General features: G+C 38.8%; 1 protein-coding gene across 2 annotated transcripts in view; it reads left to right on the top strand.

Moving 5' to 3' along the window:
- GPBP1 (GC-rich promoter binding protein 1) overlaps positions 1-13,560 on the top strand; it is a 71,207-nt gene that overhangs the window by 34,886 nt on the left and 22,761 nt on the right. Inside the window, exons 4-7 of one of the 2 annotated variants that reach the window (XM_024765346.1) lie at positions 10,323-10,446; positions 10,583-10,806; positions 12,039-12,105; positions 13,176-13,235. In XM_024765346.1, the coding sequence (XP_024621114.1) occupies positions 10,323-10,446; positions 10,583-10,806; positions 12,039-12,105; positions 13,176-13,235 (475 nt within the window). The remainder of the gene's footprint in view (positions 1-10,322; positions 10,447-10,582; positions 10,807-12,038; positions 12,106-13,175; positions 13,236-13,560) is intronic. The other variant, XM_024765347.1, reaches the window with a different exon arrangement.

The following is a 13,560-nucleotide window of genomic DNA, read 5'->3' as shown; positions in this document are numbered from 1 at the left end:
TTGCTCTCAGTTATGCTTTTCCTGGGTTCATTTTTTTCCAGGCCTACTTCAGAGCCTGGATACATATGAGTTTCTTTCTCCTCCCTTTGTTTCCTTATTCTCTTTAGTTCATTTTCTCTGAAATGAGTATAAGACTTGTTTTCATTTTTTTGTCTATTTATGTACTTTGCCTGTTATTTATTTATTTATTTATGGCTGCGTTGGGTCTTAGTTGCTGCACGCGGGCTTTCTCTAGTTGTGGCGAGCGGGAGCTACTCTTCATTGTGGTGCGTGGGCTTCTCATTGTGGTGGCTTCTCTTGTTTCAGAGCAGGGGCTCCAGGCGCATGGGCTCAGTGGTTGTGGCACATGGGCTTAGTTAGTTCTGGCTCAGGGGCTCTAGAGTGCATGCTCAGTAGTTGTGGTGCATGGGCTTAGTTGCTCCGCGGCATGTGGGATCTTCCCAGACCAGGGCTTGAACCCGTGTCCCCTGCGTTGGCAGGCGGATTCTTAACCACTGTGCCACCAGAGAAGCCCTAGAACTAGACTCTTGAACCCTTCTTGCTTTCTAGAACCAGACTCTTGATCTTGGCTGTATAGATCATGAATGAAGGTGATGATTTTGAGACTTGGGATTGCCTGTTCTAAATGATCAATTATTCTAATTTATTTTAAATTGCCTACAGAAAGTAGTATCAGTTTGAACTCTTAACTAGCAGTATTTGAAACTATCTCCTTAGACCTTACCCAAAGGGGTTTTGACGAACATAAACAAGTATACACTTTTAGTAATGACTTCTTATACTGTTTGTATCGCTCAAAATCACTATTCATGGATTCTCAGTTATAATTAACCTCTTGTTTTCTGCCAGAGCCCTTTTAATCTTATCTTGAATAAATAGAATAGACTTAAATTACTGTTGGGTTCTCTATTTCAACTTAGCGGGGTTTTTTTCTGAATTTTATTTTATTTTTTTTATACAGCAGGTTCTTACTACTTATCTATTTTATACATATTAGTGTATATATGTCAATCCCAATCTCCCAATTCATCCCACCACCGCCCCGCCTCAATTCAGTGTTAAGTCTTTTCCTTGTTATTTGAAGGAATGATAGGAGCACTTGAGTTAAGGGGTAGCAGTGTTTTCAGCACTGCACCTGAGCAGTTTTCTGAGGTATGCAGAAGTTTAGCCCCATCATGTGGTGAAATTTTAAACTGCATGTGGTTGTTTATGTCTATGAAGTGGGGCATTGGCTTTTGAACAGTTGATTGGGACCCAGTAAGAAATTTTACATAATGTTTTTAAATGCACATTGATATAACTAAAACAAAAGTCATTTACCTGTGTTCTTCTTTCTCTTTTGGTCTTTTTTATTCCAATTAAAAATGCAAATTGCTACTAATTTCATGTCCTTTATAATGGGCCCTGACCTGCAGTTTGAAAAGTAACATTGTAATTACTTTCCTTCAATAATGTAAGCAGTGTTGGTTTGTCTTGAAAATGTGTGCTTTAGGCTAAGAGAGGATGAGAAAATGTAGTCAGACTTGTAGTTGAGTTCATTGAAACTTCTTGTTTACTATGTAGTTTCTGTTAACTTTTGATTTAGGTATTCTGAGAATCAGAAAATTGTGCTATATTTTGAGAAAGAATTCAGAAAAAGATTTAAAATGTAATAACTAGTGTTTCTTGAGTCATTACTGCATACCAATCACTGTGTAAAACACTTTACAAGAAGGCTAACAAAAATCATAAGAGGTAAAGTACTGTTTTCTTCCCCTGACTTACATATGAGGAAACTGAGGTTGAGCGAGATAAGTAACCTGACCCAAAATGCTAGAATTAGGATAGGAGCCCCTGACTTTAAAGATTGATCAGCTTAATAACTTTCTTTTCTTGATTATTAAGTAGACCAATTTTTAGAAGTGAAATACCAGGACGTTTTTATGCATACACCAGAATATATTTTTATCCTGGTTTGGATAAACAAATGAAATTGCTTTTTTTTTTTTTCCTTCAAGGATAGCATCTCCAGTATATTTCTATACTTAGTACATGGGTATCTAACTCTTCAGTGGCTATGTACAGTTGACCCTTGAACAATATGGGTTTGACTTATTTGTGTTCATGTATGTGGATTTTTTTCCAATAAATATGTACTGTAGTACTGTGTGATCTGTGGATACAGAGGGCCGACTGTAAAGTTATACATGGATTTTTGACTGCACAGAGGGTCGGTACCCCAACCCCCTGTATTGTTCAACTGTCAACTGTAACCTTCTATTGGGTGAATTTACAAAGATTAATTGGTTACTTATTAATGGATTAAGCCGCAGGAATGCCTGGGCATCTCTTGATTATATATTTGTAGGGGAAATTCCTAGCAGCAGAATCAGCAAATTGGAAGATTTATACATTTTGGTAGATAGTGCCTAATTGCTCTCCAAAAAGGTTGTACCAACTTACAATCCTATAAAAATTTTATAAGGGGGGACCAGTTTTTTCAGTTTTGGCAACACTGGATGTTATTCCATTTTTCTCATCTTTGTGAAATTGGATGAAAAATGGCACTTCATTGTTTTGATTTGCATTATTATGGTTGAGCATATTTTTGCGTTAGGAACTGTTTCTAAGAACTTGCTTATTCATTTAATTTATTTCTTAGTGATTTATTTGTGATAGCTCTTTTCATATTGAGGGGTTTGTTTGCTATATATTCTGCAGATATTTCCCTCCAGTGCGTTTGTCTTGATAATTCTAAAAGAACCATGTGGATGGTTCTAATAAAATATTTAAACATGCAAAGAAGCATAAAGAATAATTAAACGAACACTTAACCATCCAAGAGTCACATCTTAACATTTTGTCATGTTAGTTCTGTATCTCTTCTAGAAATAAACAATTGAAGTCTGCTGTATGCTTCATCACAGTCCTTTTTCTGTCTTCATTTTTTCCCCAGAGGTATTCTCGATGCATGTTCTTATATCATTTCTAAGTATGTGAATATCAATAAATAGTATTATTCTGTATATTTAAAACATTTATATAAATGATTATCATTTATGTCTACACCTTGTTTTTCTATTCATTATATCTCTGAGATTTTTTTCCCCTGTTGATATCTGCAGATATGCTGTAATTATCTTAAAACTCTGTACAGTATTCTGTTTTGTGCCTCTATCACATTTCATTTGTCTCATTAATTTGAGATTGTTTATATTTTTAAGCTACTTTAGAGAGAACTGTATTGACTATTCATGTACTGTCTCCTTGTATACATGGATGAGAATTCTTTTATTTGTTTGTTTGTTTGTTGCATTGGCTCTTCATTGCTGTGCACGGGCTTTCCCTAGTTGTCGAGCGAGGGCTACTCTGTTTCAGTGCACGGGCTTCTCCGGCTTCTCTTGTTGCGGAGCATGGGCTCTAGGCGCGCGGGCTTCAGTAGTTGTGACTCGCAGGCTCGGTAGTTGCGGTGCATGGGCTTAGTTGCTCCACAGCATGTGGGATCTTCCTGGACCAGGGCTTGAACCCGTGTACCCTGCATTGGCAGGTGGATTCTTAACCACTGTGCCACCAGGGAAGTCCTGGATAAGAATTCTTTTGGCCTCTGCTTCTCAAACATTAATGCCTATGAAAATAACCTGGGAATTTTGTTAAAATGCAGATTCTAATTTCAGTAGGTCTCTAATGGGGTCCTAGTCCTAACAGTCTTAAAATGCTGTTGATTCTGCTTGTCTGTGGACCACACTTTGAATAGCAAGGCTTTAACCTATAGTTAAAAGAAAAATTGCCGGAATTTAGTTCTATATTGCTAAATTCCTCTTCCATGTGGTATGCAGATATATACCCCTGTATGCTGTGCATAACTGTTGTCTTTACTTTGTACTCTTGCCAAAACTTTGTCAGATTATCAGTTAACATTTTTGCCAATCTTTGTTGTGAAATGTATTTTCACTGTTTCTTGGATATTATTGGCTTATATTTCTTTGAATTGCTTGTTCACATCCTTTGTTTTCTTTTGGGTTGCCTTTTGGGGGTGATTGGTTTTGGAAGTGTGTGTGTGTGTGTGTGTGTGTGTGTGATCTTTAATGTTTTAAGTAAAGTCACATAGTTCTTTTTTTGTCTCCCATGTATTTCACTAGATATATGTTCAAGTACTTTATAGTACTTGTTGCTATTTTAAATTCTGTTTTAAAAAGCTTTCATATTGTCTTTGTTGCAGATATATTGTCTCTTGTGTTAGTATTGTTTCTAGCAAACTTAAGTAGTTTTTACTCTAATGTCTTTTGGATTTTTTAATGTGGAAAAACGTTCATTCACAAATAATATCAGTTTTCTCTCTGCATTTTCAGTCCTGTTACTTGTGTTTCTTATTCATATTTTATTGTGCTGGCTATATGTCAGAGTCTGTAAAGGGTCTGAAATTTTATCCTACTTTCAAGGTAACTATAACAAGGTAGCCTGTTACTGTTTCATGGATGCTGGCAAAAGACATGAGACTTCCGGGTCAGAGATAAAGAGCTTTATTTTTAATTTATTTATATTTATTTATTTATTTTTGTCTGCATTGGGTTTTCGTTGCCGCGCGTGGGCTTTCTGTAGTTGTGGCGACTGGGGCCTACTCTTCGTTGTGGTGTGCGGGCTTCTTGTTGCGGTGGCTTCTCTTGTTGCAGAGTATGGGCTCTAGGGTGCGTATAGTGCCACAACTTCAGTAGTTGTGGCACACGTTTTTTTTTTTTTTTTTTTTTTTGCGGTACAGGGGCCTCTCGGTAGGTGTATTCTTAACCACTGCGCTACAGGGAAGTCCCAGAGAGCTTTATTACTCTTAGCACAACAAGCAGTACAGCATGATTGTGGCACTGGTTCTTCATGTCCCTTAAAACCTCTGGGAGTTGACACGGAGGGGGCCCAGGTGGATGCTGTTCTTGCACTGAGGGAAATCTACCGCATTTATAATAAGCCTGCTCTTTGTCTCAGAGTAGGACATTACCTGTTCCTCAATGTTCTCTGAGAACATAACCCTGAGAAATGAGCCATACAAAGAGCTGTCAAGGCGTTGCATTCTTGGCATACAATAAGAACATGCAGGGATGCTCAGGACCTTTGATGGGTTGCCTGTCCCAATAGTCCACCCATCAGCCATACATGTTTTTGGCCAAACTTGAATTTTCACATGGTTGTACCACTCACTCAGCTACTCTGATTAATCTGACAAACAGAGGCTAGAACCAAATCCATTTAATTTGTTTTACACAGCATTTAATGAAGGCTACTACCAGTGTCCCAAACAGCACAGTGAGTGAGACCAGGATTTAGCCAATTGTGAATAACTTGGGGGGCGGGGGGAAACCAGTAAATGATTTATTTCAGCCAACCAGTATATGGTCTAAGACCACTCTGTTATATCCATTAAAATCCATTCAAGGGAGAGACTTCCCTGGCAGTCCAGTGGTTAAGGTAAGACTCCACGCTTCCACTGCAGGGGGTGCAGGTTCCATCCCCAGTCAGGGAACTAAGATCCTGCATGCTGCGCAGCATGTGCCCCCCACCCCCCAAATCCACTCAAGGGAAACTGACCTTAGGTTTGGTGTTATTACCTACAGTTATAGGGGCAATAAGATGGGCCAAAAAGCAACACTTATCCTCAATAGAAGACATTCTGTGGCTTATCCTCCCCCCCCCCCCCCGCCCCTTTTACAAACATACCACCCAAAGGGACACAGATCACTCCATTTTGTCCAAAGGGACATAGATCACTCCAATTTGTTGTTAAACTTGATTTGGATTACTATTTCACTGGTTTGGTTAAGAAACATGGACAGTGTCATCACTAGTTGCAACCTCAGTTGCCATACATGGCATAACCTAAGACCACTTAAGTGTTAAGAGAATCATATGAATTTTTATTAGTCAGAATGAAACAGATTGTACAGGTAGGGAATATGGAATGTCCATTGAGTACTTTGAATATTTGGCCCATTGCTGCGGAGCACAGGCTCCGGATGCCCAGGCTCAGTGGCCATGGCTCATGGGCCCAGCCGCTCCACGGCATGTGGGATCTTCCCGGACCGGGGCACGAACCCACGTCCCCTGCATCGGCAGGCGGACTCTCAACCACTGCGCCACCAGGAAAGCCTGCACCCAGATTTTTTTATCTAGAGGAACTGGACATGACTAGGAGAGGGGCATTTTAAAATGATTTTCAGAGACCCATTATAAAGGTGTCTCACCCTCACCTTGGTCTACATTGGACACTGTAGTGGGGACTTGGTGAGAAGTGTACATAAGCAAATGGTCATTGTATGTGTAGGGCCATGCCAGTTCAACAAGAGAATCCAGGTGGCCAAACCAGATTGTTTGAATTCCTTTTTGGTTGGCCATCAGCCTGAGGGGTGGCCTGGCCTGCAGTTGTTCTTAGGGGAAAGAAAGAAACATCATGTCAAGATAATCCGGGCAGAATCTTGAATTTTTAATATAGGTCTGTATAATCTCATAACTCACCACTTATTTCATCCCGATTATTACCCAGGAAGTGGCTAAGAGGAGATGATCCTTTTTTGGCTATGCTGCATTCATTGACCAGACTGTCTTACTAAGATGTGAGAAGAGATGAGGGATGTGTTAAAATGCTTGTCAGTACTTGTGGATGGGGAATATAGAATGTTCATTGAGTACTTTGAATATTGGCTCATTGCAGGGATGACCTTTTTGACAGAAGATGTACTGTTAGTGGACTGTTAGTGGTCTGGAATATGCCAAAAACATTACATGAATTAATTTCAAGAGCCACAGTAGTGTGACCAGAGTTAGCCCATCAGGCTGCAGCAGTAACAGTGTAGCCTGAAAAAGTTTCAGTGGTAGTGAGACACCATTGAGAGCTCCATGAAGTATTCAAAGGTTTGATGTAGTTCTCATGTGATACGGTCTTCTTCACAGTGATAAAAACGGACCAACTTTTGGCAAGGAGTCACAAGTTGGCATGCAGTGGTGGCTTCATCAGAAAGATAAAGTCCTTTATTTTGTAGCCAGTCTATGATAGTGGATGTGTTTCATGTCTGGTGTGATGATGGATCTAGGTGGTATGCCAAAGACTTGATCAGCATTGTAATTTCAGTCGTTCTCAGTGCCATTCACTCTCATCAGACAGCAAGACTTACTGAATCAACATGAGTGACTCAGATTGCTTCAGCAACAGTTGCAATTTCCCACAGTGTGTGACCCCAAAGAGATGTTTTTAATCTGCTAGTCTATAGTTTTTCAGGTGACGAGATGACTAGGCCATTGGCAACAGTCCAAGAGTTAGAAAAATATAAAATGTCTTGTCCTTAAGAATATTATCTAAGGCGAGGGTCGTAGCTTTTATTTTATTCTGTGTAGCTGATTAGCACTTAACCCATTTGGTTTTCCAGAGTTGTTGGGGCTGGATGGCTGCTGTGTGCACCATCATCTTTTAACTTGGTTGAAGCATCAGTGAGCCAGGTTCAGGCGTTTAAGGGAACTTTTCTGATTTGAGAGCCTTATTGAAATAGTGGCTTGTTACAGGTGACAGGCGGAGGAATAAAGTTTACTCCAAAGTGTAGTTGCCACTTCTAGGGCTAGGCCAGCTGTGCTGTTGAACACACGATTTCCATTTTGTCAGGAGCCCTCTTGAGCTCTTTATTGGTGTACCACTTTATTGGTGAGTCTTTAGTTTGAGTTGTTTGCTTTCAATAAGAGCTCAGCATTCGGGCAAGAGCCACTTTTTCTTTTTTTTCTTTTGGCTGTGCAGCTTTTGGGATCTTAGTTCTCCGACCAGGGGTTGAACATTGAACCTGGGCCACAGCAGTGAAAGCCTGGAATCCTAACCACTAGACCACCAGGAAAGTCCCTGCATTCCATTTTAAAAAGGAGTGTACTTGGTGCGTGTGTCAGGCAGATGGCACTGTGGTACTGGGAAATAGCCTCTCTGAATACTCCAGAGCCGTCAAGTCTTCAGCCACATAATCTGATTTTCTTTTCTTTCCTTCTGGGAGCTGTGCTTTTTATTAGACCACTTGGAAGGGGATGGGAATCACCTGTCAACCTGTGACATTTCCTGAATGGGAGAATCTTGAGCATTTTCAGTACAAGCATGTAACATTAGCACTAACTGTAAAACACAACAGTACATTGAGTTGGCCTAATAGCCCCACCTGCAAGATTGCCTTTTTTTTTTTTTTTTTTTTTTTTTTCCCGGTACGCAGGCCTCTCACCGTCGTGGCCTCTCCTGTTGCAGAGCCCAGGCTCTGGACGCACAGGCTCAGCAGCCATGGCTCACGGGCCCAGCCGCTCCGTGGCATGTGGGATCTTCCCGGACCAGGGCATGAACCCGTGTCCCCTGCACCGGCAGGTGGACTCTCAACAACTGCGCCACCAGGGAAGCCCTGCAAGATTGCTTTTAATTTCTCTCTCCTACTGCTGAGTTTTTTCCAAACTATTGGCCACGTTGGGGCACTGGGGTGCCTTTTCCCGCTATGGGGACACAGACTAAGGAGTTTAGTACATGCATATCAGAGTTACAGTCTAAGCTTTCAGGAGATTACATGATTTCTTTAACTTGGAATGTGGGAAAGTACAGGGTGGAGAGAAAGCCTACCCCTTTGGGAAATTGCATGGGTGGCTTGGAGGCTTTTGCTATTCTGGCTTCTGAAGCCAGGATTGGTGTTGCCTTCTCTCTTGTATACCTCCTGGCCCCAGCAAACACTCAGGCTGGGACCTTTCATGCCCCCATGTGCCATACTGCCATGGCTTGCCCCATACTGAAAACTTTCAGCCACTCTTATGCTTAGTACCGTCTCCCCTCCATGGGAGTGGTTAGGATGGTGTCTTGGGTACCTGTGTGCAACAGAACTAAAAGAGTTTGTCTCTTTCTTTCCTTAAGTTCTTGCACAGTTGACTTTCTTGTTAAAGCAGCCGAGTTTGATGTGGGGAAGGAAGGGATCAGGGAGTACGAAGAGCACAGAATACTTCTGCTCTGCCTTTTCTTTGTTTCCAGTAGTAGGAGCAGTTCAGCCTTAAAAAACTTACTTCTAATGTTTTTAGTCTTTCCAAAACTCTCTATATTCATTGCTGTTCCGCTTTGGAGACCTCTTGACTTGCTGCCACAGCCATATTGCCTTTCAGTGACAATACATCCCTTGCCCATCTCATGACAATACATCCCTTCCTTCTACTCAGAGGAGATTTGCAACAATCAGAGCACTGTATGGACACCTTGTTTCAGTCCTGCCCCTTGCCACTTGGTTGCTAAACAGTGAGGAACCCTTACTTCCACCCATCACTTGGGTGAGAGCAATTGCTGCCAGATCCTGGAGAATCTTCTCCTATGCCCCAGTCTGGCCCAAGAGACCATACCCTTGTTTTTCTTTTTCTAGAAGGTTTTAACTCTGAGAGTGTGACATCCTCATCACCAAAACTGTTAGGATCTGTGAAGGGCTTGGGTTTTTACCCTACTTAAAAGCTTAGCAAGCTAGCCTGTTACTGTTGTTTCATGGATGCTGGCAGAAGACAGATAATCAAAGGCTTTACCTTCCATGCACAGAAGCAGCATGAGGATGAAGCCAGGGGCAGTAGGGGAACTTGCATCAGTTAAGTCCCACAGCAGCCATGTTGGATGAAATGGGTATGTGCAGTGGGTTTGTATTGTAACTGAGGAACCCTACTCTTTGTTCTGGAGAGAATTTTAATACTAGTACAATCCAGAAGAATGGTCAGGGCATTAAAACAGAAAAGTTCTGGAGTTCTGATTGTGATTTTATCAGATTAGTGGATTAATATTGGGGAAAAACAGCAACCTTTATGAATCATTGTGAGTTTTTATGTTTTTATACATTTCTAATTCTTTAAAATCATTTTTACGCATTCTTCCTTTGATAACTTTTTCTTAAAACATTTGCTTTGGAGAAGAGGAGTTTGGAAATAAATCTACAGAACTTAAAATAGAACTAGCTTCATTTGCCATAATTTTCTGATGTTGAAGAAAACCTTGAGCTATTTAAATCAAATAGTGTGTGATACACAATATTACATTTTGTTATAAAAGAAGGTACTATATTTGCTTTGATTTCCTTACAGTGGTCTTTTACCTTTTGGATAAATATAGTTGTTGAGCTCAGAGTGGTGCTGTTGTTTCTGTTAGGCAGAAAAAAATAGATGAACAATGGAACTCATAAGTTACCAGTTACCAAACACATTGAAAATAACTATAAAATGTTCTTCTTAACCATTTAAAATTCTTGGAAATAAATTAAACCAGAGTATTACTAGTTTTTCAAGTTATAGTTAAGTTGTATATGTATGTTTACCTGTATGCTTATAATCTGTTTCAGTCGTCACTGAATTTTGAAAAGCATTCTGAAAACTTTTCATGGACAGAAAATCGTTATGATGTGAATCGTCGACGACACAACTCTTCAGATGGCTTTGATTCTGGAATTGGACGTCCTAATGGAGGTAAAATTTGCTAAGGAACAGTAGAGTTTAAGAATAATTTTCTTCACATTCTTATAAGAATGTTTTGATTGTGATTAAATCTTTAAGCATAACCATCTTCTTTGAATTTATAATACTTTACGATTATTAAATAAAGGTAACTTTGGAAGGAAAGAAAAAAATGGATGGCGTACACATGGAAGAAATGGTACAGAAAACATAAATCATCGAGGGGGATACCATGGTGGAAGTTCCCGTTCTCGTAGCAGTATTTTTCATTCTGGAAAAAGCCAGGGCCTACATGAAAACAGCATACCTGACAGTGAAACGGGGAGGAAAGAAGACAAGAGAGAACGCAAACAGTTTGAGGCTGAGGATTTTGTAAGTTTCTTATAATTTTAATACAAATGAGGTTTCTGTAAGTGCTATGTAAGCATCAAGTCTCTCTTAGATTTTATCAGCACAGCTCATTTTCTACAGAGATCACACTTGACAGGTTCAATTATTTACTTATTTATTTATAAAATATTTATTTATTTATTTGGCTGCACTGGGTCTAAGTTGCAGCACATGAGATCTTTAGTTGCGGCATGCAGGCTCTAGTTCCCTGACCAGGGATCAAACCCAGGCCCCCTGCATTGGGAGCTCGGAGTCCTAATCACTGGACCGCTAGGGAAGTCCCTCAATTATTTTTAATCCTTACATTTTGTGAGGCTTTTTGTACATAACTCTCCCCTTCCCCAGTCTTCTTCCTTCTTCCCTCCTACTTATATTCCTGTGTCTCACCGTGTGGTTTTTTAAAACTTTGGATAAATTTATGTCATTTTATTCTTCATAGCAGTTTTTTACTTCACTCTGTATGACAGACTCTAGGTCTATGCACCTCATTACAAATAGCTCAATTGCATTTCACCTCAGTTTTCTTTTTAATACCCTGAGCATCACTTTTTGAAATATAAATTTGTACTTTGCTTTGAAAATGAGCATGTTTAACTAAACATTCAGTGATGCAAACCTAACAGAAGAGTTGAGGAATTAATTGTCTGATTTTCCTCTTCCCTGCTCTTGACCTTATGCTAAGAAAGGATGATTTCTCATATTGATGCAAAGACTACATTCTCTTAACATTTGCTTTTTTTAAAAAAAATTCATACTTTTTCCTCACGTAGTTGGGGATGAGGAGAATATTTAAAGACGCTTCCTTTGTTTTCTTCGACTTGGAGTGAGTAGATAGTAACCATTTTAATTGTTAGCAGAATAAGCAGAAAGTAAGATTTATGAATAATTAGTGTTTAGTAGTTAAGAGTTCATTATATTATGTCAGATTTTTCCGTATAGTTTTGAGATTACCTTTATTTATTTTTTTAGTTTAAAAATATTTATTTATTTTGCTGCGCCGTGTCTTAGTGGCGGCACACGGGATCTTTAGTTGCAGCATGTGGGATCTAGTTCCCTGACCAGGGATCGAACCCTGGGCCCCTGCATTGGGAGCATGGAGTCTTAGCCACTTGACCACCAGGGGAGTCCCTGAGATTACTTTTAAAAGGATTTTTTTCTTAAACGTGAGCAGTTTAAACATTTATTGTATTCTTTTTATTCCAACTTTGTTTCAGCCATCTTTAAATCCTGAGTATGAGAGAGAACCAAATCAGAATAAATCTTTAGCTGCAGGTGTATGGGGTAAGTAATTCTTGAACTATCTTTGAGGGATATAAAATGTTATTTTTAGGTTTCACTTTTGTGTTGTTTAAAATAAATAAGCTAGAATTAAACTTTCTCTTTTAAATACCTGTTTTTGATGTGCTAAGCTACAAAAAAGGTAGCACTTACCTTTTAAAAACCAAGATATTGCAGATAGGAGAAGATCTTGATTTGGATAGTTGATTTACATGTTAGTACCATTAAGTACACTCAAATATGCATTTTGAAAAAAATGGTCCTAAGTTAATGTAATGAATTAAAGTCATTTTGAGAGCAGCCTGATAATCTAACGAAACAAAAAAATTTAGTTTAACTTAATTTGTAGTTTTTCAAAGTTGAAAACTTAACTGGAAAGATAAGTACTTTTAATCAATCATAGTATGATATAAAAAATTAATTTTTTTTACTTATGAAAATGGTTATACATAGACAGTATTAAAAAATAATTGTATAAATTTTGCCTACCGAACTAGTCTGTTTGAAATTATTTGCCTTTTTGATTGTCAGATCTTAATGAGTTTTTCTGGTAATAACTCCCTTTTCTTTAAAACTGCTGAGAGTTTAATTTGATAACATCTTACAGAAGATTAAACTGCACATATAGTACAACTTAGTTAGCTTTTTAGAGATTCAAGTGAAGTTTAAAATAATGGAAAAAACTTAAAATATGAAGATTTGATATCTGAAAAATAAATTTAATTATTTGATACCAAATTCAGAGGTGATGTGTCCACTTTGGAACTTGTACACATGTTCATTTGTGTTTTCTATTGAAAATCAACAACTTAACAAAACAAAAGGATTGTGGCTTATGACAGCATACTAGTCCTAACAGTAAAGGCATTATTTTAAACTTTGCCACTTCCTGTGCTGTTCTTTATTGTATTTAGGGGGTGATACGCTGGGGGAATTATTTTGTTTCTTTTGATCTCCCAATTTAAGGGCTTCTTGCGGGTGGGGGTGGGGGTGGTCAGACACTTTTGTTAGAACCATGTGAATGGCATTGTTTTTTCTGTATTGCAAATTAGTATTTCTGCCACTCTCCCCAGGCCTACACGCCCAGACACACACATACCCAACCAAAAAAATCTCCCAAGCTCCTCTCTTAGGTATGTTTCCTTATTATTCAGTTTTTCTGGGAACAGCTGATTGCATAAGAATATAGAACCACCTGGAAGGTGTTAAATAAAATCTCTAAGAAATTAGGAATAATTTGGATTTGATTAAAATGAAAGTAAATAAAAAATCAAGAATGTTAGTGAGCATTTGTCATATAAAACTACCTATCGATACTATTGGTACTGATCCTTGGTTAATATAATAATTTTAGAAATGATTTAAAGGCAAATACATCTTTGAAGATATTGAGAATAAAATGTATTAATATAAAGATTTTGGTTCTCCTGTTTCAGGGTTGGTCAAAGGATTTTGGGC

Source organism: Neophocaena asiaeorientalis, unplaced genomic scaffold, assembly GCF_003031525.2.
Source record: "Neophocaena asiaeorientalis asiaeorientalis breed wild unplaced genomic scaffold, Neophocaena_asiaeorientalis_V1.1 scaffold198, whole genome shotgun sequence".
Classification (NCBI taxonomy): Eukaryota; Metazoa; Chordata; class Mammalia; order Artiodactyla; family Phocoenidae; genus Neophocaena; species Neophocaena asiaeorientalis.
Note: the sequence above shows the minus strand (reverse complement) of the source record. Positions and strands in the feature narration are given on the sequence as shown.